Source organism: Pipra filicauda, unplaced genomic scaffold (assembly GCF_003945595.2).
Source record: "Pipra filicauda isolate LSUMZ 115617 unplaced genomic scaffold, ASM394559v2 scaffold39_size4671491_pilon, whole genome shotgun sequence".
Taxonomy (NCBI): domain Eukaryota; kingdom Metazoa; phylum Chordata; class Aves; order Passeriformes; family Pipridae; genus Pipra; species Pipra filicauda.
In genome coordinates this window covers 2,581,506-2,608,967 of record NW_024104531.1, presented here as the reverse complement: position 1 = coordinate 2,608,967, position 27,462 = coordinate 2,581,506, and the positions used below count along the sequence as shown (strand labels likewise).

The 27,462-nt window shown below is 37.5% G+C and overlaps 1 protein-coding gene across 3 annotated transcripts in view; it reads left to right on the top strand.

Moving 5' to 3' along the window:
- Nucleotides 1–27,462, top strand: part of TRIO (trio Rho guanine nucleotide exchange factor) — a 248,627-nt gene that overhangs the window by 159,426 nt on the left and 61,739 nt on the right. For all 3 annotated transcript variants that reach the window (XM_027738974.2, XM_039385174.1, XM_027738975.2), the window contains exons 27-34: nucleotides 196–285; nucleotides 2,163–2,255; nucleotides 4,370–4,481; nucleotides 6,411–6,601; nucleotides 9,937–10,038; nucleotides 12,121–12,263; nucleotides 12,887–12,986; nucleotides 21,099–21,342. In XM_027738974.2, coding sequence (XP_027594775.1) covers nucleotides 196–285; nucleotides 2,163–2,255; nucleotides 4,370–4,481; nucleotides 6,411–6,601; nucleotides 9,937–10,038; nucleotides 12,121–12,263; nucleotides 12,887–12,986; nucleotides 21,099–21,342 — 1,075 coding nt within the window. The remainder of the gene's footprint in view (nucleotides 1–195; nucleotides 286–2,162; nucleotides 2,256–4,369; nucleotides 4,482–6,410; nucleotides 6,602–9,936; nucleotides 10,039–12,120; nucleotides 12,264–12,886; nucleotides 12,987–21,098; nucleotides 21,343–27,462) is intronic.

Below are 27,462 nucleotides of genomic sequence, written 5' to 3'. Positions count from 1 at the left end.
CTTTTGCATACATTGCTCTTGTTTTCAATCTTACTTGCCTGATATATATTCTTACGCTACCAGTTTGAATGGGAAAACAAATCTGTATAGCTCAATTTCTTGATAGAGAAGATAACCTCTTATAATTGTGTAAAGTCTTTGAGACGGGAATGATGCTCTCTGATAACCTGTGTAAATTTGCACTTTGTTCTGCAGGCAGACAAATTTCAGATGTATGTTACTTACTGTAAAAACAAGCCAGATTCTACTCAGCTGATATTAGAACATGCAGGAGCATACTTTGATGTAAGTACCTTGTGTCCATCTTAAAAGTATGTCTTGGCAGTTTAACTCACGTATTTGTAGTTATGCTGAGTGCCTAATTTCTTGAGAAAATGCAAGTTTCCTGTTACTAATGCTGCAATTTATTAAGCTGTCAGCTTAAGAAAATCAATCCTGTATCTCTCATGGTTATCTTGCATTGCTCAGTTGGTGTTACAAAGCTGTCAAATCAGATGTGAAAAGTTGCTGTCACGTATCAGAGCAGTTCAAAACTGCAAGCAGGTTCTGGCAACAACAACCGAGACATGAATCTTCAGCTCACACAAGGACATTCTGCAAATCTTAGCATTTTGATATGCTTATGATGAGCCATTGTATGATATCAAGATAGAATTTTTTGTTAAATTTTTTGAGTACTTTAAATTGTAATTGCATGTAGTGGTTAATTCAGTTGACTGCTGTTGTTCAGAACAGCTAAACCAACCACGTTGCCTATTCAGTCCCAAGGTTCCTTGGTCTACACATGTAATACTCTTCATAAAAAAGGACAAAAATGTAGATCTGTTACAGGTTTTAGGGACGAATTTTGGCCACACTAAGTAAGTTTTGGTTGAATGTGTATTTACGGATAATTCGATTAGAGTGCTCTCTTTCTGGTTTTGTTTTTTTCCCCACTGTGCTGAGCCACTAGCTGTGTAGTGAAACCACAATTTTTTTAGAATTGTTTGTAGAACTAGAGGGAAGGACATAATAAAAAAATCAACCAAACAAGAAAAAAGTCCCTGAAGTTCTTGGGGTTAATTTAAAAAGTCTTATCGCTGAGGAGATGAGGGTTCTAAACATTGGAAGGTAAATCAGGCAGATATGACCAAAAAAAAAAAATCAAAAATTTAGTAAATACCATTTTAAAAAATAAGAAAGGGCTCTGATAAAAGTATTAGAAATAAATGCTTGCTACCACCTCCTTTGATCCCTCTGTTTTACTAGTATATCCAGAGCTCTCCAATCGCCTGATCCACCTAAATTATATTAGAAGTGTGAAAACCTAATTCTGTTCTCAGATAACTTAAAGAGCTTCCACTGATGTCACACTGGTCCATGTGAAAATATTATGTGTATCCTATCCTGGGAATTTCTGATATTGTAATCATAGTTAGAAAGCACGTAGCTGCAGAGCATAACTTGCTGTTTGAAATTGCCTGGTTAAAATACATCCAATACTGTGATAAATGGCAGACCCTATCAGTGAAGTTCAGCCCTGATCAGTACTTGAAATCTGAAATCTGTAATCATCCCATCTAACTCATTTAAATCTGTTTGCCTCCTTTAGCTTCGTGAAGGTCATTCTTTTTTTGGCTTATAAGTGGCTGTTTTCGAGTGCTTGCTAGCCTATTTTCTTTAGTCAGAAGCTGTTTCTCCGTGCTCCCCCTTGTGGGGGACGAGGCCGTCTTTGGCTGTTGGCAGTTAAACTACCAGGGGATGCTGAGAAACCTCCACCTCAGCCTTCCTCTCAAAATCCTGGCTCTTCCCTGGAACACTGAAATTTAGTTTTTTTTCTCTTTTGCGAGTAACAAAAGTAGTACAGATTTTAATGTGTTTAAAAAAAGTGTTGCCACATGTTTTATATCCCTAATTGTTGCTCTTTGTATTTAGGTTTATTGAAATGTTTCACAGTTGCTCTTGGAGGTGATAATCTTCTGTTTGTATGAAATGAGCAGACAGATGTACAGCGTAACCATTCACTGTGTCTGGAATATCTGGTTCTCCTGGTTTTGTTTTGGGGTTTTTTTTGTTAAAATAGAATTTGAACTTAATGTATATTATTGCTTAGCCCTCAAAGCAGTCTATATCTGAGTGTTGGTGCTTACAGTCCTCAAATGTTTGGGTTTTTTTTAATGTAGGAGATACAACAACGACATGGACTGGCCAACTCTATCTCCTCTTACCTTATCAAACCTGTCCAAAGGATAACAAAATACCAGCTTCTTTTAAAGGTCAGTGTTAATTGAAAGTTCTTCATCTGATTCTGCTGTTCTTAAGAAGGCAAAGCTCTTGCTGAAGCAGAAGGGCTGTACTACTGTGTGCTCTGAGACTACAGCGTCCTGGGCAGCCTCAAATACTGCTGCAATATTTCTTAGTAGACCACTGAAAATGAAAGAAGGCATAAACAAGCAACGTTTTTGTCCAGATTTCTGTAAATCAAAAATATACCTTTCTCCTAATGTTTACTTAAGAGAAAATATAATTTGCATTCCTGGGGTAAAAAAGTAATTTATGACTGTATAGATGCATTTTTATAGTGGTTTCTACAACAAATTTTGGCAAGGCATTAGCTATACTGATGGTAGTAAGTAGTGTAATACTGTAATATAATTTAATATATTCATATATAAAGCTATAATGTAAAATATAAGATATATAAATATATGTGTATATATAAGTATTTATATACACACACTGAGTACCTGTAGAGCTGTTGCACAAACAGTTGTTTGTAATATTGACTGGAAATGTCAAGTAAATAGTAGCTGCTAAAATAAACAAAACTTTGAAACCTGTAGTTTAAACTTTCAGTGGACAGATGTCTTCTCAACTGAGCAGGAGTGTTATTGAACTGTACTTGGTCTCTGTTAGGTGGCATTGCTTGTTTTGTTACAGCTGCCTAAAGAAGCACTCTAACTGATCTGTGTCTCCCCTTTTTACTTGAAAACAGCCACGCATGATTGCTTTTGAAATTTCTGAAAAACGTTAGAGGCTATTTCAGGTCAGGTTGGGTGGAAACAAGTCTGTCACTTTTGACTGTCTGTTCTCCTCTTGCAAAGAGTTGTAACTCAATCAAGTTATAACTTACAGAAATACTCTAGGCTGTGCTGTTTTGGAATTTTTGAGGTATTAATTCCAACAATTATTTTTTTGAAATATAAGTATGCCTTAGCCTGCTACATTATTGAAGTGATGGGACAGATCAGTTTCACCACTGTTTGCAGAGTCAGATGGCTTTGCTGCATAGTAAAATGGATTTATTTGGTGGTCTCTGGGTTTTCTTTCCTTTTTTTTTCTTTTTCCTTTTTTTTTTTTTTTTAACCTGTAAGAAGAGAGACATAAAACATGGAGGATTGAGAGCCCAAAACTTGAATGATAGCTGAAACATTTTATATTTCTGGAAGTTCTGCTTGTTTTTCCCAGTAGTATTGAAGCTGCTCATCTTCTGTGCCTCTGAGGGATATTTAATTACTCTCACTGTTCTGTGCAGTTGTCATGCAAAATTTAGGTGTGATCATGTAGTGTTTTGCTGTGACGGTGGTATTGGCAGTTAAATAAAAATAATGTATTGATGATAAGAGTAGGAATCACATGGCTTTCCCTTTAAAAAGGAAAAAGGAATTTAACCTAAGGGGATGAATTAAGTGGGCTGTTTGAATAATAGAAGGAACAGAATATGCCCTTTTGGTTACATAAGCTACATATTATCTTGATACTGTTCAAATGCTTAAAGGCTGTGAGGAAATTTGAATATCAGCTGTTATGTTAAATCTGTGGGATGTTGAATGGGCAGAGAACTGTATGCCTTAAATTCCACTACAACACTTCAGCATGTTCCATTCTCTAACTTCTGTCCATTAGTTAACGCTTGTTTGTATTAAAAAGATTTGTCTGTAGGTTGCTTTTAACTGTGTGAATACAGAATAGAGTCATTTATGCAATACTTTGAATAAAACAATGTAAATCCTCTTATCAGCAGTAGTACAGAGCCAGGTCTTTGATGCAGTGGAGCAATGACTGACATGGGAGGTGGGAGGGGTCCTTTTGTGCTGTCCTGCTTTCTACCATCTTCATGACTTGGCAACTGTGTTGTTTTGGGCCTTGATGTAGCACAGCATCTGATAACTGTGTCTGTGCTTATCAGAATAAAAAATGTTCCCTAATGTAACTTCTGAAGATTTCTGATTAAGCAGATAATCCTGTTTAAATTAGAAGTGGTTAACTGAAAGCTTGGGCTGCTTCTTGAAGAACCGTTAGAAGTACTTGTTAGAAGTACTGTTTGATTGTCTGTTGTATTAGTGGAGAAATACATGATAGAGTCCTCTTGTCTGCTTGTCTTTTGCAGGAGCTGCTCACGTGCTGTGAAGAAGGTAAAGGTGAGATTAAGGATGGCCTGGAGGTGATGCTTAGTGTGCCAAAGCGAGCCAATGATGCCATGCACCTCAGCATGCTGGAAGGTAGGAGTCAAGCTGCCTTTCCAATTTCATTGTATGCTGCAGATTAACTTTGTTTAAGAACATGAATATACTCTTATCTCTGGGTTTGTATTTTTCATACCTATTTTTCTGGAGGTATATAAAATGCAAACTTATTTAGGAAAATTACTTGTTACAGACAGCTTTGTTAATTTTTTAGGTGTTCTTTCATCCTGATCTATAGCTGTGCGGATTTGAAAAATAGTAAGCTAACAAAGTATTCCACTACTTACCCAAAATGCAATAAGTGGCTGGTCAGATATGATAGCTTTGGATACATTTTCCAATTAGTATGCTTGGTATCTTTGTAAGAGGCACGTAAGCGTATTAGAGGTGATTTATTTATCAACTAATTGTCTCCAAGAAGTTTGTCTTTTTCACATGTTTGCTGCCTGTTTCATAACAGACTTCTGGCTGAAATGCAATGTATCTTCTGGCAGTAAAATGTCAGCATAAGCAAAGTTAGCCCAAGCCTTAGCCAGCAAAATCATGTTCATGGCAGACAGTGGAGGTTGGATGTAATTGCTTCTATGTGCTTAGAACAACTTTCTGCCAAAAAGTGTTTTGTAATAGGTATATTATCATGTATGATGGTGCCATCATACAGTTAGTAATAAAAGTGATTTTCTTTGGCATTTAATTTTTTTGAGATTAAAGCAAGGACACCTTACCCTGCAGTTGCTGTATAAAGCTTATAGGTGCTTCTAGTCAATATTCCTTTTCTTCCTCTCTGTCTTCTAGTAGTAAAATGCAGCTTGTCATGGAATGTCCAGTATTGTGCTAGTTACAGTAAAACTCATTTTAGTTCGACATGTGGTCCTTGATCATGTGTATCTCAAAATCACCTCTGTTCCTTGATTTTAAGCAATAGGGATGTTGGTCAGTTTACAGGATTGGTTCCAAATGCTTTGTTCAGGAGATGGTTTTAGTGCAGATGCTGACCAGCTTTGGTAATAATCTTTTAACACTGGAAGTGCAACTCTGGAGAATATCCTAATCTTTTACAGAAGTTGGTTTTATAACAAATCATGCATGTATTGTTGAGTCATCCCACATTACACAAATATAGTGAGTGAGCACATTTCCTCTTTATATCTCTGGAGGATTTTGAATGAATGTCCTGATGGAACATGCCTCTGATTCTCTCCATACTATTGCCCTGTTGAGACCAGTGAGAACTGACAAGCTGTATTTATTTAAAATACGGTTTAGTACCACTCGGAAGAGTATGGTAGGCCAGTTTTTGTTATCCTGCAACTCTAAAGCTGTGATTTAAACTGGGAGAACATGGTACCACTACAGTGGAAGTAAAACTCTTGGTATTCTCAGTCTTCATCTTTTTTCATTATGTCTCAAGATAAGTGATCCAGGTGCTAACTTCTTTATTGTGCATCAATTCTGGAGTGACCAATGTCAGGCTGATCGCTTGCCAACAGCTCCAAGCTACCATGTGTTTTCATCACCAACTTGAACATGTTTGCATGCTTGTTGTGTACATGGTAGGGAAGGTGTACCTCCAGAAAAAGTGGCATTTGGGAGCTTGCCATTGCAAGAAGAACCTGATGTGCTCTGTGTGTCCTACAGTGTTAGAAAACTTATAAAAGAAATCATTTTAATCATGGAAGAGGTTACTAGAAGCTGTCGTTTGTTGGTAAAATACTGCCAGAAGAGTTGATTAACTTAGCAGTTGGATCTCTAAATTTAGAAGTAGACTTGAGCTACATGGTTACATCTAGTATATTGCAGTGTTGAAATCAGTCTTGTTTTTAGTATTGCTTCCTTGGAATCCCATCTTCTACATGTTGTATCGGGGGGAAAAATGATATTGCTAAATAAACAGGAGCTATGCTTTTTAATTTCCTTGTATTACCAACTTTTCATGGTGAACCTTTACTCTCCCTCTGTTTCTAGGTTTTGATGAAAATATAGAATCTCAGGGAGAGCTCATCCTTCAAGAATCCTTCCAAGTGTGGGACCCAAAAACTCTGATTCGAAAGGGAAGAGAGAGGCACCTTTTCCTTTTTGAGATGTCCTTGGTTTTCAGTAAAGAAGTAAAGGACTCAAGTGGAAGGAGCAAATACATTTACAAGAGCAAACTGTTTGTAAGTATGGGAGAACAAGTGATCATATTTACAAAACTGTCTAGACTAGGCTCTGACTAAGCTTAGATGATTTAAATATGCCTGAAGAATTTGAACAACTATTATAGTGCACTGGAAGAATAGCCTTGGAATGTACAGAGACTGAATCTTGTAACTCTGCTACTTCATCTTGCTTTTGAGGAGAAAGAGTAGGGTCAAAGCAGCTGCTGAAGGATACTTCAGCAATCTTGGTGTGTCAGATCAAAGGAAAATCAATATTGGGCTGGACTGATTTTGTCTTAATTGTGTATGTAGATTGCTGGTTCTTTAAGGCTTATTTATATAAAGCAGAAGGATGGAAGGACTTGACAAACTGCCTTCACCTTTCTTGTTTACTATTGCTGTTGTAGTAGTATTGATGTTACGGATTCATTTTAGTGGATATTCTACACATACTGATTGGGAAAGGCAAGAACTTTGTTTTGGAAAAGTTCATTCTGGAATGTTCATTCTGTCTGCTGAGACCAGTAGTCTTACAATAAAGTTCTATAAAGTTACAGTACTTATGGTCTACTGAGAGGATGTAAAGGTGGAAATGTTTTTCCTCCCATCTAAAAAAAAATAATTCAAAAAACTCCAACCTCCACTCTTGCTTTCCTTATCTGTAGCATGTATGCTTTACAAAACGTGTCCCTGGAATTCATATCCTTCCTCTCTCATTGGATGACTTGGGTGAGAGCAGTATTCACACTCCATAACTTTAGATAGCCAAATGGCAAGACAATCTCCCTTAGCTTGCTCTGCAAGATTAGCCTTTATTCCAAACAGTTCAGAACAAGTACTTGAAGTTACTTTCCTTCTTAGAATCACACTCTAGAAAACATTGTTCTTCTATTGATCCTATTGGGATATATAACTAAGTCTACACAGTATAAATACTGAGTCTTTTCTCTGTGTGTCTGCTCCTTTTCCTTCGTTCATTCCCACCTCCCACTTCTGTATTTGAACTGGTAAAGCAGGTTGGTCAGGAAAACCTTCTCTTTTTCCATATCTTATTTTGCATATTCTGTCACTCTCTTGCTTTTCTTCCTGATACAAGATAGCTAGCGGGTAACACAGCTGCAACTGTTTTGTTGAGCACACCTTTCTTTCGTGCTCTTAAGAACTGAAATACAAAAAAATGCCGGTGTACTGTAGGCTAACAATAGCTGCCAAGGAATTAGGTGGGAGAAGAGACAGCTGAAAAATCAGTCCTGTAAGCTTGCCATGTCAGTTCCTCCGGCAGGACTTTAGTAATAACCTTAGGTCCTAGGGAAGCTGATGGAAATCTTGAAGACTCTCATTGTGCCTCATTTTTAAAATACAAGGCTTCTTTTTGTTTTCATATTCTATTTTGGCAAAATATCCTGTAGTCCAGCTTACTATTACAGCAGTTCTTAGAGTTTGTTCTTTAGAAAAGGCATTCATGCAGGTGTTGATAGCATGCATGTTGATTTGAGCTAAAGATCTTTTTTGCACGCTATCCCATGTCCTGCCTGTGGAATGTGGTTTTACAAAAGTGAGGTTCTTCTCTTTGCTTTGGGCATGAAGACCAGCAGGGTTTCCCGAGCACACAATACTCAATGACATGATCTGTTTAAGAGGAAGAATGTGTTACTGAACTCCTTTGGCAAGAGATTTAGTGTCCAAAGGCAAATGCCTAAGAAGGACTACGATAGCAAGGCAAACAGGTTTTACTTTGACAGAAAACTTTCCCAGTCACCAGTGACTGGCTGTTTGGGAGCTTCATCACTTCAGTGTGATTTCGATGCATTCAGAAACCCACAACGATTTCTCTTCTGTGAGCTTGTCCTTGGACTGCGTGCAGACTTTCAGCATTTACAGTGTCCTTTGCTGAGAGCTGTATTGCTCAACTACCTACTGGGCACAGGCAAGCCTCCTTGTGTTGTGTTTTGCACCTGACTCCCTCCCGCTAGTTTCACTTGATGCTGTACCACTATTGAGAGGGACAGTGAATAACCCATGTCTGCTTTGCTACTCCTTGCTGTACAGACCTCTACTGCATTGTCCCTCAGTGGTCCCTTGTAAAATTAATATCTACAAGTGTACCAAGCTTCTAAATTTGCTAGGCTTTAAAAAAAAACAATATTAAAAATTGTACTTTTTTACCTTTTCAGACTTTGTGTTGAGCAGCATGGTAGAGTGTATTTTTTTGGAATTGCATAATGTAATGTTGCATTAAATATTTTAAAAGCTCTTTAACACACAGAAGAGTTGTTGGTGAGTCAAGTTTAAAACACATCACAGGCTTTTAAGTATTTCAGTGAAGAAGAGTTCATTCTACCAAAAAGAGATGACAAAGCTGAAAGGGTGGATGTGTTGGTTTGGGGTTTTTTTTAGAAGAAATAATAAAAAAACCAACAAAAACCCCACCCACCAAAACAGAAGAAAACCATGATGGCATCCAAGTAATGCAGGAAAAAAATTACCTTTACTCAGGTACTGCATATCCAACATCTCTTGTGATGAACTGTGTACATGCTAATGATCATGTGTATGAGGGGAAAAATACAGCTTCCAATCATGTAAAAATGCTTAGCAGCTGTTTGAGAGTGAGAGTTCTTGTAGTTTGAGCTTTATTTCTTAGTTTGCAATTTTTTTTGGAGCAGAGCCTGTATGAATTGTTTAACTGGAAACCAATTCACATGAGTGAGATGTCGTTCCACTCAGAAAGTGAAAACATTTTAGATGATAACTAGCTGTTAAGGTCTGATATTAGAACATTCCCAAAGACTGATTGTTAATATAGTTGTCTCACAAAATTCTCCAGGGAAACTGTATTTCTGAATTATTTTGTCTGTTTCAGAGGGAAGGAAACACACTGGGAAAGGTTCATTTGACAGGAAAGAGATCAAAGTTTTAGAAGATATGAAGAGAATTCTTAAGTGTATCTTACCTGAGAGAAAACAAAAATCAGTAAATAGTGAGTGTTTCCCAGTGAAAGTCAACAGGGAGAGAAGCCAAAACTTATTTTTTGCGAAACGCCTTTTTTAGAGTTATAAGACTTTTACTGTCAAGTCCAAAAACTAAAATAAGCAATTTGGTATTCAGATTATAAATGCTATTGTTTATTGTTACTTTCTAGAAAAAACTTAAGTTTGCAGTTCTTCCTTTTTTAAAGAGACCTCACCACTGCTACCAGAATAAAGGATTCTCTCTAGCATATGAGTTAGCTTTAAGCTTCTGAAAGTCTCTTTAAATAGCAGAGATCAATTTTTTGGAATATTAGCATGCCTTTGTGGCTTCTGAGAAAACAAACAAATTTGTTTGTCCTAACAAATTTTTCTTAATTCCAGACTTCTGAACTGGGTGTCACAGAACATGTAGAAGGAGATCCCTGCAAGTTTGCTCTATGGGTTGGAAGGACACCAACTTCAGACAACAAAATTGTTCTTAAGGTAATTTAAACAGATATGCTTGTACACTCTATACCAAGTCTTGTAGTTCTTGTTGATACTTGGGAAGGCAACAAGTGGTGACTTTTCCTGCTTTGAGGGGGACAGCTGCTGACAGATAAATTTCTTTGTGGTGGTGTATATATGTCTAACTCATGTGGCCTGATGGCAGAGGGGAATCTGTGTAGTCTGCTGAAGGATTAAAAAGAACTTGCTTTCACAAGTTGTAGGAGGGAGACGTTTGATGCCATGGACCTCTATAGCTTGAAGGCTCCAGCAATTAGCTGACAGGGCAACTGATGCCACATAGAAATGATGGCATCAGTGTTATGTTTCACACTCACGTCATTGCTGCTTGTTGGTGATGCTGTTTTTCAGGACCCATATTTTTATGCAGAAAATAAACACTGCAAAAGATTTTTATGTTTTTCTGAAGCTACTTGACTTTAGATGAAAGTGCATGCAATGCCTATAAATTTTGCGTCCGGACAAGTTATAGGTGTCAGTAGTGCTCTTTGTCTAGCTAGGAGAATGGCTGAATCAATTCTTCCTGTGATTATGGTATGTAGCCCGGGACTACTTTTCAACTGGAAGACCTTTTTGAAATACCATAAGCAGTGCATGGGCAATTTGACATATTTTGAGAAATGTGTCTGCTTTGAAATTTTTCTTTTGTTATCTGTTAAGTGTGTTGAGCTGAAACAAAGTTCTTCCCTTTTACAGGTTAATACACCTATTATTAAAATTGTTCATGATTTCACATATATTTTTAGTGAATACTCAATAATGCCACTTAAAAATGACCCATCAAGAAAAGCTCACATTAGTTTTTTGGCAGCAGTCAATGAATCAAAGAAATTAAATGTAACACTAATAAATACTAGAATTTTTTTAGTCTTATTACTCCATAATTTTACAGACAGTACTTTGAAGCCTGAAATGGTCCTCCCAGAGTAGAGCAGAGTAAGAGATTTTATTTAAGTGCTCTCTGCATAAGATCACTTCAAGGTGTTCTTGTTGGGTGCTTTACTTAGAGCATAGAATATTTAGGTAACTTGTATGATATTAAGCTCTTCAACAATTTTGTTGACGTTTTTGTTTGTCTGTTTTTGAAGGCTGGAAACAAGCACTTCCTTAGCTCATTAGTTTTGAAAAAAATTCCATGAAAAACAAAACAAAATATTTTTTAAAAATCATGTTTAGCTTCTTTTCCTAAACGTTCTTTTTGTAAAAGAAAAAAAAATTCTTTTTCCTACCTGTTCATCCATTCCTACAACTTTCTCCATCCCTTTGGAATCCCTGGTTATTAAATATTTATGGTATATTAAATACTTATAGTGTATTTGAAGCCAAGTACATCAGGAGACAGCAATTAAGAGAAGTAAAAAATGTATATATAATAACTTCTTTAGATCTGCAATAATGTTTATATTTAATAGCATTTCAGGTGTAGGGTTAAATTGGATTAAACAATCAGATTACAAGTTGGCCAGGTGGATATGAAGTCGTTTCTGGAGTATCTCAAAAAACAGATATGTTGCAGGCAGTTATTGAAATACAGACCCTAAATTAGCTTTTTGCCTCGAGATATGTATCAAAAAGTGGGAGGAGTAATACATGAAATGTGTTGTAGAAGTACATGTGTTGCAGTGAAAGTTAATTTTTCTTTCAGTAAGATTAGATCAATATATCAAGTTAGAATTGACCTAAAACGTAGTATTGTGTTTAAAATATGAATGTTCAAGGTGTTATTACTGGAATTCTTGAAGTAAATTAACCCACCCTGTCTAACATGAGATGCATACAGGGCTTCAGTCTTCAAGTTATAAAAGTGGATTCTGAATTTAAGTTAAATTTTTTTTTAAAAGAACAATATTCATAGTGTTCAGAAGTGTAAAGTAGTGTCGATGATTCAAAGTGAAGATAACTAGCTAGAATTTCCTTTTCTCTGTTCAGGTTTTCAAATATTATTCACAAAGTTATTCCTTATGCCTTCCTCTTTCTGTTTGTTAGCTGACTATATGTGTGGATCTTCTCTGCTATAATAGTCCATTGTGGGGGTTTTGTTTCTTTTGCATATCAAAGGCATCTAGTATAGAGAATAAACAGGACTGGATCAAACACATCCGCGAAGTGATACAAGAAAGGACCATTCATCTGAAAGGAGCATTGAAAGAGCCGATCCACATCCCCAAAACCGCACCAACAACAAAACAGAAAGGAAGAAGGTAAGTAGCATTTCAAATAATCAGAGATCTCTACGTACACAACAGCACTCTTTCCTCTGTAGTGTTGAATTTCTAATGACTTTCAGTGAATTGGACAAAAGCGAGAGTAATTTTGTCCAGCTTTATCTTATCATTAATTTACAATTTCCTGCAATGCTGAATTTACTGAGATTTCTGCTCTGAAGAGTCGCTGCCTTGTGTACATTCAGCCATTACAAAAGGGATTTAGAACTGCAATTCAGGATAGGTGTACATTTTGGATTTTTGCAATTCTGTGTGTGTTATTCAGGTCCTTGATTTTTCTTTCATGAAGCTTGAAATATGTGACTGAGTGTCCTGCTTGCTAGCTTTGGCTAAGTGTTTGTGCAAGTTTCTTGCCGTAGTTCTGACTGATTGGTTGTTGCCTTAATTCTACATGATGTAGACCTTCAGCAAATGAATCTGTTCTCTTATAGCCCTGAACAAAGTATTAAGTACTGAATATTTGATTCTTGCATCAGTTGGTTTATTTGGTGTCTACTGCTGCTTTGTCTAGGACTGTCTCACTTCTTCAGAGTTGCAAGTAGGGAACTAACATGTTACAAACAGTACTACTATTGTAATGAAAACTGAATTATTTGCAGAGACGGCGAGGACCTGGACAGTCAGGGAGATGGTAGCAGCCAGCCTGATACTATTTCAATTGCGTCACGAACCTCACAGAACACACTAGACAGCGATAAGGTAAGTTGCCCAGATATTACTCTATTCTGAGAGCAAATGATTAATCTCTTAGTGTGAGTTAACACCCGAGATTAGTTTTTTGTACCTTCAGATAGGAGGGATGGAAATATTCAATCTCTTAAAAATAGCTGTCTGCAATAGAGAAAATACACTGATACCATGGAGAAGCAGGGGTGATAGTTTAAATCTAATAGGTCATGAAGAAATATGTTTGTTCCAAACTGAAATCATTTTGGTCCCCTCTGTTCTGCAGTTTGTTCGAAGATTTGACCCAATTTAAAAGGAAGTTTTATTTTCCATAAAATTTGATACTGATGCACAGAATTTTTCTTCATGTTAGTCTCAACCTTTCTGAAAGCATGCCATCTGCTTTTTGTGTTAGCTTGAGGCTGGTGACTGCCATAGTTTCTGTTGTGAAGGAAAAATACTCCTCAATGTTCATGGGTTAGAGATTAAGTGTTCACTTTCTGCATGAAAGCTGATAGAAATCACCCAAGAGTAACCTGCAGCCTTGTTGTATGATACTAGTGCTAGTGTTTCCTTTCCTCCATCTCTGCCTAAAGACTCTGACTGGGTTATACTATGAGGATTCACAGCCAGAGTTTCTCCTGGGTGGAAGAAAGATACGCACCAAAAGAATAAAAATTCTTCTGAAACGTGTATGTTACTTGTCATTAAAATAAGATTTCTGGCAAGTGAGAAGTGTTAGGACCCTGGAGGGAGGTAGAGAAGGATAATAGAAGTTTATCAAGCAGAAGGATGAATTAAAACATTGAGGCTGCCTAGCAAATTACTTGTAAATGTGGTTAGGGATTTCTGGCTTATTGCCTTCTTGGGTAAAATTGTTCTGATAAGCCATTCAAACTATGCAGATAAATAACCAGTATTTTCCAGGGTAGCTAAGTGAATAGGTTTTCAGAGTAATATTTTGACCATTCCCATCGTCACCTAAACTTAGTGAGTTTTCTATATTTTTTCATGTGACTCAAACTCTGTAGTTTGATTTTCCCATGTAAAGAAGCAGACGGAAGAAAGTCTGCTTGTATTTGTCAAAAATAGCCTGTTTTGACGTTGTGCATTTGTACTGAAGTTGTTCTGTAGTTGTGATGATGGCTTCTTCTAAAGATATCTGTGAGAAAAATGGTTGGTTAGAGAAAAAAAATCTTTTGATGACTTTTGTTTTGCTATTTTATTCTTTGCATTCTTACTTGCCTTTTTGGTGATTTACAAAAATTGTGCTTTGTACGCTAGCAAACAGTTTAGTTCATTTTTTTCTATGTTCTTAAGAGTTTAGGTAATCTGTCACACTCAGAAGCAAGACATGCTCTCTCTGATTTCCCTGATAGTTGGCCGAGATGTCAAACTGTGTGCGTGCAGCCTGGCTGGATTGTGCTTCAATTCAAATGGAGGTGGTGCAATCCATCCCTGCCATGCAGAGCCATCACCCTTCTTCAGTTGTTTGTGATGTACTGTTTACTGGGGTGAATAGCATGGATTGTCTTCTGTTGCCCTTCATGGTAATATTTCGTGTATCATGTGAGAATTGCTAAGAAAGTTGGCCATGTAAAATGCCCTCAGGATTGTTTTCCAATCTGCAATGAGGAGGAGTCTTACCAACAACCTGTTCAACAGGAGTAATAAGTTAAAAGAAGGAGAAATGGGAGGAAGGAGAGATGGAGAATGCTTTTCAATATTTTCCTGAAAAATTAAATTTTAAATGTGACTGTTTTTAAAGTATTTTGGAGTTCTCACATTGGCGTATAAAGTTTTTGTTAGACTTTTCTTTGACAAGAAAGACAAGCCGAAGATTCCCTGGAAATTACTTATGCCGTGTACTGTATGTCTAAAGAAGGAATTTATTAGTTGTGCACTTATAAAAGTGCGTGAGTTAGCAGGGTAGCTTTGTTTAATGTTTCTCTTATATGTTTTGGTTTGCTAAATACATTAAGAGGAGAAAATTTTTGATCTGTTTAAAAATACAAAATAAAAATTAGTAAGGAAGAGTAACAGGCAGAAGGCCAGAGGAATCTGTAGGGTATTTTAACACTGTTGCTGAGCCTGAAATAATCTTTCACTTTGTATGTTGAAAATTCCTGCAGTCCATTTGAGGTTTAAAAGCCACTGTTTTCTCAGCCTAGAAGGCTAGAAGTATGTATGAAAGTCTTACAGAGATGGAGTAAAACAGTTTTACGGATGTTAGGTGCTGTTGGTGTTGTTAGCCAGAGGAAAGTAGTGGAACACCTCAGTCGAATTTGGAGTATGTCCCAGACTAAAATGGGAATCCAAATCAAGTAACATTAAGAATATCATGTAATTGAAAGTAGTATTAATCAAGCGGTAAAAATGTTTAACTCTGTATTATTTATTTTGCTTTTGCTGAACATTTTTCTGTTTATGTGTATCCACTCGAGATTAAGAAAAGACAACAAATATCAAATATGTCACAGTAATCAACAGCCAAGTAAAACCATTCTTTTATTTCCTCCAATTATATGTTCAGACAGTTAATTCTTTTAAAATAAATATTTTGGTTAGAAGTGCTAAGTTATTATACAGGGAGAATATCAAGAGTGAAATCCTTTATCCAACAGTCAATACTGTTTCTCACCTCCTCAGAGATATACTTTGAAAGAACTAAAAATCCTTAACCTTGGTAATAAGTGCCTGAATATTGTCCAGATAAGTTTTTTTCCTTGCATCCTGTTTTCTGGCATAAGTGGAATTGCTGTAACAACAGAGAATAACTTCATAATTAGCTTTTTTCTTCTCCACTCTTGCTTTTTAGGCTAGAATTGTAACTTCTGATTGTTGGCTCCACTGTTGCAGTACTGCTTTTCATTAATGACTGGGATGATGCAATAGACCATATGTTTATAAAGCTGACATCCTTCCTAGCTTCATGTCATCTGAAAACTGTACTGGAAGGTAGAATTAGAATTCAGAATAATCTTGGCAAATTAGTGGGAGAAATTAATTGGCAAAATACCACAATTTAATAGGAACATGTTTGAGCTAATGCGAATAGGTGGAAATAGTTAAATATTAATAAAAACAGTGAGAGTCCAGAATGGTTTTTGAGAGGATGATTGAGAAGCTATAGAGGCTCACAAGCTGTTTATTGTTTTAACAGTGTGATATTATTGGGGGGAGCAAGGGAAGCAGCAATATATTGGCTTGTAGAAATAGGATGCTGAGCTGCAGGACAGGAGTCCTCATTCTTTACTCAGCACTTGTAAGGCTTCTGTTAGAGGCTACATCTGGTTTTGAGTTCAGATTTTTAGGAAGTCAGTGGTCCATTTGAAGTGTTCTAGGGGAAAGAAGAAAAAGATTAATTAGACCTCCACCAAACATAACTTACAAAGCAAGATAAAGAGTTAGGACTAATAAGTCTAAAGAAAAAAAAGGCAGGAAAAACTTTAGGTCTTTATGTGTGTAAAACCACGCAGTGTTACAGGACAGTCTTTTACCTGTATTTTCAGTGAATGGGATGAAATCAAAGGACTTACTTTTAAAAAGATAACAAAAATATTTTTTATGTGTATGCGGATATGAAATCCTAGAGCAGAGTACTTGTGAAGCCTTGGAAATCTCCATGACTGGAGTGCTTTGAGGATAGTTTGGATAAATGTTAATGATTCACACAGCTGTAGTTGATCATGTTCTAAAGGAAGAAAGTGAATTAGGTAACTTAAGGTCCCTTTCCAGCCTGTTTTTATTATCATGGGATGTATCTTCATATTGCAAGACGTGTTAAATACATCCATAGCACTGACCCATCTTGACGTATTAGAAGGTATAATGGAGTCCTGAGTGAAATACAAAATTTTTGAGAGAGACATTTCTACTCCATCAAAGCATCTCAGTTTTCTGCAGGAGTGCTCTTACTGTACCCTAGTCAGTAAAACTTTGCTTTTCACCTTTCATAGTATTTCTTTAGTGCATGTTCTGTAACTGAGTAGCCAACATTTTAGGTGGCTAACAAGTAAAAGAGATTCTTGCCCCATTCATTCGGTCTTTCAATAGTTCCTAGCCTCAGAACTTCATCTGATTTTTAACATGGTCTTTTGAACTTGATCCAGTGCACAGGAAATTAAATGGGGAGGCTGAAGGAAACAATATAGGTCTGGTAGGGTTTTTTCATGCTTGTATTCAGTGATTTGGTAGAAATGTGAAATAAACCAAACTAGCATTTTGGTAGCTGAGAAGATGAGAGGCTTTTAGAAGAACTGTCATAGCTTGTTATCCTAAATAGTAGGAATCATGCTAGCTGCTGTGGGTGGTCAGTGGAGCAATATTTTATTTTTAACAAATTGTCTTTTGTGCCCAGCTGGTAACACTTTGTACTACTGTCAATGTGAAGTTGTATTTCATTTTCGTGCTTCTTTAAGCTTGTGTGTAGTTCTTTGGAAAACAGAAAAAGGACTGAAGCAGCAGGAGACAACCAAGTATTTCATTCTGCCAACTGAGTCTGCAGAAGAGAAAAGGCTCCCATCAGTAGAAAAAATATTAGTAAAAAAGAAGACATGGCTCTGAGTATACACCTCTTTTCAGAGTCAGAAACCAAATCTGGGCAGCTACCTGGTCAAAGCAAAATGCTCTTTGAGACAGAAGTTTTGCTCCGTCCCATTTCTTTTCTCCCACAATGCCCTTATTTCCATTTTAAAAGGGGATTAAAGATTTTCACGCTTGAAATAATTTAGAAATCTTGTTAGCTTCTCTTTGCTTTCCCTTCTCCTTAATGTAAAATTACCATGGTATATTAAATTTAATTTGCAGTCCTAAGAGGAGGTTATATGGCCTGATGTAAAGGCTCTTTTATCTGGTCAGGAGTGATCTTCACAGATAGTGGTAGCAGATGAACTCTTAATGTGGTATCCCTGACTTCAGCAAACCTATGCTAAGAATGTACTCAGTCAGTGAGTGTGTGTACGTGTTTGTATCATTTGGGATTTTTTTTCTCTCTGCAATCGACAGTGATTAAAAGGCCCCAGAGGTGAACATAAGTGGTTAAGGTTAATTTCAGCAACAGCAAGACACTATGTCCTGTGATAAGCTGTTTCATTAAACCTTGCACCTTTTTTAATCTGCATTTCTGTTTCTGTCTGGCTTTTATTTTCTCGTCTTGTGTCTGTCTCTTCAGTTTCCATGTTTCAGACATAGCATCATTTATTTTTATCATGCATGATTAATTCAGTTTACATAAAGGGTTTCTTGAGAAGGATGGATAAAGTATATAAAGCCTTTGTTCAGCCTAAATTTGGATTTAGTTGGTTTGTAACTCTTTTCCCTTCAGTGCAAGTCAGTCTCCCATTTCTACTGTGCCTCTTGCTCTTCCCTCCAGCTAGCCTAGAGAGCCTTGCCAAAGCTGTCCAACAACAGCTGTTGAGCAACGTGCTTAATCACAGACACTCCTTGCTGTCCAACTGCATTTAATCAGTGAGAAAGATGAAATTGCTTTCAGAAAGTGTGTTATGGAGAGAAAACGAGCAATGAAACAAAGAGGAAAGCAGTTTCCTTACCACTACTGCAGCAGGGAGAAAGAACAGTTGTTAACCCAAAGGAAGGGAAAATCGGTAAATGCTGTTTTGGTCAGCTCTCCAAAATGGTGTTTGTGTGTGCTGGGTAGAGAAGTCATTGTTTTTGGTGTGTCAGGCAGTAGTGGAGACATCCTGCACTAAGTTGAGTCTGGCAGCTACCATGATTGAGCATGGTGTGGACCTAACTACTGCATGCAAGAAGTGTGTTGCACACTGTACTGAAGTGTGATTGAATATTGAATTTCAGTGGAATACCAACTAGCTAGGATATCTGATTCCCACAGTCTGAAAAACAGGAATTTTTTGTACTTTAATAGTTTCTGATATAGCAGAAATGACAGCTTGTTTGCTTTTTTCTTTAGCTTAACATTATATAAAATACTCAGAGAACATAAAATCTGAGATCTTTTTTGTTGTTTTATTAGGGGAAGGGGAAGGAAGAACATCTATATTACCAAAACATGTGGCCATTACATCAGTCTCAAAATATATTTCCTATTTGTAGGAAGGGAAGATTGGGAAAGCAAATAGAATCAAAGATATGTTCTTGTAGATATTTAGGAGAAAATACAAGGACTAGATGCAGTTTCTGGAGAATATCAGCTTGTTACTGTCTTGGTGCTTGCACTGGTTGGGATAAGGACCTCCTGAGAAAAATTTGGTCTGCACTGGACACCTTGTGAAGTCATACTTCATCAACTTTTTTGTTAGTCCCCATCAGGCATACAGATGGTTTCAATTGTTTCTGAGTTTGTCTGAAGAAGGCTGTAACATAAATCAATACCAGAAAACCAGGGAAAGCTCTTTATTTTTCCCCTTTGACAATAGTTTTGCATGGACTAAAATCTAAGACAGTGGAGTGTAAGGGAACAGGAAACATTTTAATGATAGAGGAGGTAGCATGTTTTGAAGATGTAACCCCCCCATAATCTGGGTATTCGGTCTGTCCGGAGAGACACAGTAGAAGCAATGTGATTCATTTTTAACCTGGATATAAATGGGTACAACCTGATTTATCTTCCTTAAACACTAGATGTATGAGGGTTTTCTGCCCTTCTTGGCCCCAGCATTCCCCCAAGAAAACTTTTCCCTCTTTGTAAGCACACACAAGCAAGGATAGCTGGTGAGATTAGCAGGCAGATACCATGGGAAAACTCTGGAGTTACTGCAGCCTGTCTGCTAGGAATTATGTCCTGTCATTTGTTGCAGACTTGAGGTAGAGAAGGTTGGAATTATCCTTTGATTCTTACTGGGATTTTGCTGGTTTTGTCATTCTTGCTTGATAACAAATAGCATTATGCTAGAAAAGTTCCTATCCAGTGTTTCTGTCCCAGGCTTGTAATGAAAACTAATAAATAAGAAACAATGCATTTTCTTATCTCCTTTTTCTAAAGCTCTTGAGATGTAGCTGGCAGCCCTGCAAGAGCCTAAACATAACAGTTAAAACCAGCATGGCAGGAACTGTGCAGAATGTTGGTGTAGCACATGCTTCTATACTTGCTGCAGTTGGAACTCTCGCAGGGTATTTTGTCCTCCTTTGTCAGCACAGAGCATTGCAGGATTACCTCAGGTAATGAGTTGAACGAGTTTGCTGGCTTGGTTCAAAATTACTGAATTTACAGAAGTTGAATACCATCTGAGATCTGGTATGAGTATTGCACTGAAGCAGTCTGTGCAATAGAAATATTCACATATAAATAGCTGAAGTAGCCTGGAATGCCATTGCTGTATGGAAGGAGAAGGGATTCCAGGACTGCTTGCTTAAGTTGGATGGGTGCTTTGGCACTGAGCAATCTTGGGAACTTTGGAAAGTTTTGATAATAATTTTCATTTCACATCAAAGCAGACGAAACAATCAAAGAGAGGAAACTTAAGCTTAGGCAAAGTTATTCTAATGAAGTGTTTAGAAGAGGGGGAGGAAAACCCTGAGCTTGCATGCTTTTAATTCAAGCTTGTGCAGTTTTATTTGGAGAATCAACAAAAATGTGAAAGTTGTAAGCCCATGTGAATTTTCTACCAAATAGTTAAGTATTTGGGAATCTTATGTGAAAAACTTTATGCTGATTTTTATAATTGTGTATGGCATATTCTGAATGATTTTGTGCCCTGCATGTGTAACCCGTGAGTAGGGTGGGAATAAGGCAGTAGGTTCATTCGAAAAAAGTCCCTCTTTCTGTCTTCAATTTACAAGATAACTATGAGTGACTGTATTAAGTAATGTCCAGCCTTTTTGTTGCAAATTATGACACATAAAATATATTCTGAAGTGCCTTCTACTTCAGCTCATGGGATAAGGAGCAGTCTAGCAAGAAAAACCGCTTAAATCCTCCGCCCAGCACTGTCACAACCAGTGTGCTTTGAACAATAGGCAGAGACAAGCAGAGTTAGAAATCTGTTCTAAAACGCCAGAACTGCCTGATTTTGAAATGATCTCTTCTTGACGTGGAAAGTCCCAGAAGCCTGCTGTCTCATCCAAAATACAAATCCTGCCAGGAGTCCTAAATAGGTAACGGTGCGTGACGGATGGTTTGATAACGAGCATTCATCTGGCTTCTCCTTGTTTTTCCCCTCACAGTTGTCTGGTGGGTGCGAGCTGACAGTGGTAATCCATGACTTCACCGCCTGCAATAGTAATGAGCTGACAATCCGCCGTGGGCAGACAGTGGAGGTCCTGGAGAGGCCCCATGACAAGCCTGACTGGTGTCTGGTCCGAACCACAGATCGGTCCCCAGCTGCGGAAGGCCTGGTCCCCTGCGGGTCCCTCTGCATCGCTCACTCTCGCAGTAGTATGGAGATGGAGGGGATTTTTAACCACAAAGGTAAGAAATTATGGAAACAAAATCTAGTCATCAGCAGCGTGAGTTTTGGGAAACGGGGAGAAAAACTTTGGTGTTTTTGCACTGTCTTGGTTTCAGCTACCATGCTCTCTATTCCAAGAATAAAGCAGTTGGCAGTTCTCAGTCTTAGGTGAAAATGTGGCTTAAGATAGGGAAGAGATTTAAACAAATTATATCTTGGTGAAGAGTTATATATCAGATAGAGCTGCAACGATAGGAAAATTTATTCCTGACACATGCTGAAAGAAGGGAGGGAAGGAAATCTCCAGCATGGTTATCAGTGGTTCCTGAGAAACCCTGCAGTAAGAAGTCATGACAAGATCAGGTTCAGCAATGGAAAAAGTAAATAGATTCATCCATATGGCCTGCCACAGGTATTTTACTTAACTGAGTTTTTCAGAGTAGCAGTGGCATAGTCATCCCTTTTTCTCAGAGGAGCTCTGAAATTTTACTTTGGTTCTTTTCAGATGCATGAAAGAATATTCTTCTGAAGGATGCAAGAAAAATTTTACGATTCTTTTGAAAGTTTTTAAGGATCTAGTGTGCTGTAGTCCTTTGGCTCTCTAAACTCCCCAGGCTCACAGAGTAGATTGTCACTAGAGAAAATACTTGCTTGCTTCATTTACAACTACTTAAGTTTGCAGGCTGTGAACAGAAAGAAATGTGAATTAAAAAAAAAAAACAAACTACACATCAGAAAATAGTTCACTAGAAGGCATTTCATCACATGCTGCTTCAAAAAGTTTGCTACTGCAAGTAACAAAATTAGCAGACAAGTAGTGCTGGGGAAAATTTATTTTCCAGCACAAAAAATTCAGATTTTGGAGAGATTTTCATAGATATAATCACATTTTTTTTGATTATTTGGTCCATTCCAGCCATTACAATTTTTCCCAGTATTTTTTCAGACACTGTATAAATATTCTTGACTAAAACAGGAACAAGTCTGTGTTTCTTACATTAGGGGCATGCACAGCAGGAACTTCCTGAACGCAGGGTGATTGAGGGGGAGGGGGAGCTTGAAGGATTGAGCTGTATAGTTGTAATACTTCCTCGTCCTCTTGTGTCCTGTAACAATTTGGATAAGGAAAGCTTGCAGATGTTCTCATGATAAAATTGGAAAATGTAGTTAGGTATAACTAAAACTTTTCTTCCTTTGACTAGGGGGGAAATCATGGAAACGTCAACATAATTTTTTTTTAACTACACTCACAGAATTGATAAATCCAATGTCCTTTGGAGCTAAGGGACTTCACCTTTGAATGCAGAGAATTTCATTAGGAGAGGCAGATTGTACTGGACAATACATATATTATGTGAAGTACACTGAGCCTGTCAGACTCCTGAGAGACAGACAGACCTGGTTTTGTGTTTGAGACATTACTTCTATAACCAAACCAGTGCACATAACCTGTACTGCTTTTTTTTTCTTTAGCATTTGTTTGGGGAGAATAGGGCAGAGCATTTTGAAGATACTTTACTTGGTTTAACATGGTACTTTGAAATAAAGAGCATTAATTAATTATATTAATCACGGAGAGTGAAGAAGAAGAGAAAGCTGTTGCTAGAATGAGCATGATTTGCAGGGTTGAATGCAGCCTCAGAAGTGCCTTCTGTCACTGCCACAGGCTTCCTGCGGGATATTATGGTATGCCTTCTAAACCCCAGCTGATAAGAAGCAGCTGCTGATTGTTTATTCCCACATTAGTGGGTGTCAGGCTTTAAGAGATGGATGTTTAATTTGTAAAGTTTCCCGTGTGTGTGACTTCAGTCAGTGTGAACTGTCTTGAACATGCAAACTATTATAATGTTAAATAATCGGGGGGGGGGGGAGGTACTTGAAACCACTGGATATGTTCCACTTTGGTCTCTACCTCAACTTTCTATTACTTGAAAGAGTTTGATAATCTTCATTTTACAGAGGGATTACAAAAATTAAGCAAAACCAGTGGAGTGCTTTGATTTTATTTTTTCCCTATAGTGAAAAGTACCTCAGACAATCCCACAAACCAATTATTCATCTCAAGTACTGCATTTGATTAAAGGTCTTTAAATAAAGCATTGGGGAATATGCTAATCAGAAGAATAGAAAAAACAATTAGATGAACTCAGAATTGTTCATTGTGGGCATTGATAGAGGTAGGAATTCCTAAAAAAAACAAAACAAAACAAATCCTGTAACAAAGGACAAGTGAATGACTTATTTAAGGCAGTCCATGTTCTTGGGTGGATAACTTCTAATGTATGTCCTAGATTTCTAGTACTTGATTCTGTAGCTTCAGTCTTTTTAATACAGATTTTTTTTCCTTTTTTGACCATAATTCAGTAAAACTTTCAGAGTTTTTGAGAGATTGGACAAATTAGGATATTGCCCCCTGGAATTTTTAGGTCTGAAAATACACATCCTATGTGAGACTCACAGTGTGAGCATCAGGTCGGAGTAATTTTGTACAGTTCATGGGCAAAGCACATGCAGTAGACATGAGTCTGGAATTTTTGCATGTCTAACGTCACAAGCTGTTGTGAGAGGCTGAGGGAGAGAGGTTTTACGTATTATTGCAAGGGAAAGAAGGTGATCACCGTTCAGAAGTGGTGGGGTTAGCTACTTGGATGTTGTGTGCTTAGCCTATACAGATGTCTTGTTGAATAGAAGAGTTTTGCGCTCCTTTCAATACCTATGGACGCTACAATTTTGATCTTTTCAACAGTGTTTATTAGTACCGTTTGCCAGTGAAACAAGTTCGAAAGTCACGGCATATCAGAGTTGAAGGGAGCTTCACAGTTTTGAAATGGCAAACCTTTTGTAGTTGACAACTGGTTCTTAAGTTGTGTCAAACCACATTCCATCACTGAGTACAGAAATGTTGGGTGGCACTTAATGCCTTAAATAATCTGAAATTATTATCCAAAGTAGGGGAACATGCAAGTTTATTAAAGCAGAAAGTATGTTCGGTGAAACCTAGTTCTAACAGCTGATCTTAGTCATTCCTTGTCTGTCCACATATTGTCTGTCAACCATGAAAGATAATGTTGTTTTATTCTCATGTTAAAAGACAGCCCCAAAAATGACCCTCATCATTTGCCTACAAGTGTAGTTGTTACTTCTGCTCTAAGAATGTATATTATCTTAAGCATCTAATCAGTATCAATAGGTAAAAAAAATATGCATTTACATTATCTTAAATTTCTAAGATTTTATAGTAGTTAGAGTATCACTTCGTTAAGAGTATGAGGAAAGCATCACACAGAAGAGATGTTCACTAGGTAGATAGTAATTTAGGGGAGGACTTGATTGCAGGTTCCTGACCTCTTGCTTGCTCTGCTGGATATCAAATCTATTTTTTTAAGTTATTTAGGTCATTTAATCAAGTTGTACAGTTTACAGATGAATACATTTTAAAAAAATCTAGATCCCTTTTATAATGAGGGGAAAAGAGAAACAAGTGGGTAGTGAAGAGGCTTAGTAACAGTTGGTGCACTCTACAAAAAAATAAATCACTAGCTCTAGAAGAACATGTTTTTCACAAGTAATACATAAAGCAATGGGGTTTTTTGCAATGATTTCCCACATGTTTCTGGGTGTCGGGAAGAAAGAATTTTCCTGTTATTTTATTTGGTGCTTCTCTTTTTTTACATGCGTTTCTTCTCATCCTGTGGTACATTCATTTTTATATGTGCAGTTCTCTTTTGTTTTCAGGGCATTTATACTGCCGCTGGACTTTGGGTAAAGGCCATGGGACAGGATACAGTGTAATGAAATTGGACATGTAAACTCAGAAAAATTTGCAGCTATTTAAAATTGTTTGTGCATATCTTGCCTGTTTAGATCACAAGTTCACTGTCTTTTCCAAATTCATGGGTACTTCTGAAGAATTCCTGATAGTCCATCGTATCCCTTCTGTAGGTGCTACTGTTCAGAGAACTGTAAAGGCTACAATAAGCCTCTGCTCATGAGGCGACATTTATACGTCTTCTTTAAGTTACGAGATTTTTGGGGGGACCATGTCAAACTGTCAATTCATCTGTTTGTTCCAAAACTTGACCACAGAGTTCTTTTATTTACCTGGAGGTACAATGTCTGCCTGTTTTATACAGTCGTATAATCCAGGGATCTGTGTAGGTTTGTTCAAATCTGAGAGGCTGGTGATGTCTTAGTAACATAGTGCCAAACCACACACATCTCACATACTGAATACTGGCTTTTGATTATACTCTCAGGATGCTGTCCTGACTGGTGCCATAAACAGAAAAATGTTGTTTCAGCAATCTTTTTTCTCCAACTGTAGTCTCTCTCAAAGAATATACCACAATAAGGAAGATCAAATGGCTTTCCAAGACAAAGATTGGCAAATTTGTTCAAATTAGCTGTGTACTAAGCCATTGTCTACATCTGCAAGATGGGAAAGAATGATGTAGGGCAGGCATCAGAGCTCTTCTTGAATTGGTATAGGTACCTTCTGTTCAGGAATTAGGGAAAAGAAATATTGCATGGGTGACCTAGATATGTTTCCCCAGAAAAGAGAGATATTTTATAGCTGAGGCCACAGAATGGGTTAAGATAGTCTTGAATTCATTACGTTAAGTAAGCTTGCGCTTGCACAACTGACGACCTTCTATTCAGAATATTAATTTTCAATGAAAGGGGAAGGGGAGAGAGTAAAGGTAAAATGTCTCATGTGTGATCAAGAGCTTTGAAAGTTATGTTTGAGAAATGGACTGTTTCATGCTGAGTCCAAATACTGTTTCATATAGGAAGAGGAAGCTGTGGATAGCAGCAGCAGAACTTAGATTGAGTAAAATTGGGATCCAGTTTGGATAATGGAAGAAGGACTCCCTGTTTGTAGTGGAAGAAAAGAAGGGTGACTTGGGCAGCAATTGTTTGCTTACAAGCAGAGGGAGGCTGTAGAAGGGGAGGATTTGCTGTTTTGAAACTGCAAGCAAGCGAAGCATGGGCCATGTGTAAGGAAAAAGGATCCCCACCCGTGGCTCAGAGCCAAAACGCTGCCTGTGAGACTGCCTGACAGCGTTTGCAGCTGCAGGAAATGAGTTACAGCCCAGGCCAGAGGGGAAAGTAACTCCTAACAATGAGCTGGTAGGGGACGTGCTCTGCCGTGGGGCCAGGTGGCAAAAGGGTGGGGGCTGTAGTTTCCAAGGCACCATACCAAAAGGGGTCTGCTGCTGCTACACAGCCGGATACGATTGCATGCAGAAAGTGATATAGAGGAATATGTTGAAGTTGTACAAGACAGCAAACATTAATCTAAAAAGTCTGTTTCTTGACAAATCAATTACCTCTTCAAAACTTTCCAAATAACAGGCTGCCCATCCAGATATAACCAGCTAATAGAAAGCCTTATGAGTTGCTCACAGGAGGAAAAGCCTAGCAGTCGGTTGGATTTGACACTCCACTTGTTTAAATTAGCAAAAAAATTGTAAAAGCTGTGCTGCAGTTTCAGTTCAAGTTATTTATCAGGCAGACATTTGCTTGAACAGAGGTACCTGTATTTTAATAGCTAAAGTTCAACTTCACAGTTTTCAGTTGTTTCGAAAGCCTAATAAATCATATGTTTTAATTTAGTCACAAACATTTTGTGCAAAAGCACTAGGAGTCTACTAGTGGCAAAGATAGTTTGAATTTAGGTTGTGTCTGTGTGGTTTTTCAAACATCTTCTCATGCTTTAGTCCAGGTAAATAAAATAGCTGCAGTATAAAGTAAAACAAGAATTCTCTATCCTGACTTTCCTACCTTGTGGTTTTAGTTGAGTTTGCAGTTAAAAACATCATTTGAGCATAAGTAAATGTAAATAAAATGGCATCAACTGACTGTAGTTCATCAGATCATGATCTTTGCTTTGAGCTTTGTAGCCAAACTATGTCAGATGGTCAGAGTTAGACTAATATAGTCAAATTCTAATTCAGCCTTGATAAATAGTAAAGTCGGTATAAATTATTTTCTAAATGTTGTGCAGTCTTAAATTAGACAAGGAGGTTCAGTGAATATCACAACTTGAATTTCCAGAAGCATTTTCTCTAAACCAAGTTTACATGTCCTCTGAAACATCATAGGATTGATTTCTGCATAAACCTGCCTTTAACCTCCTG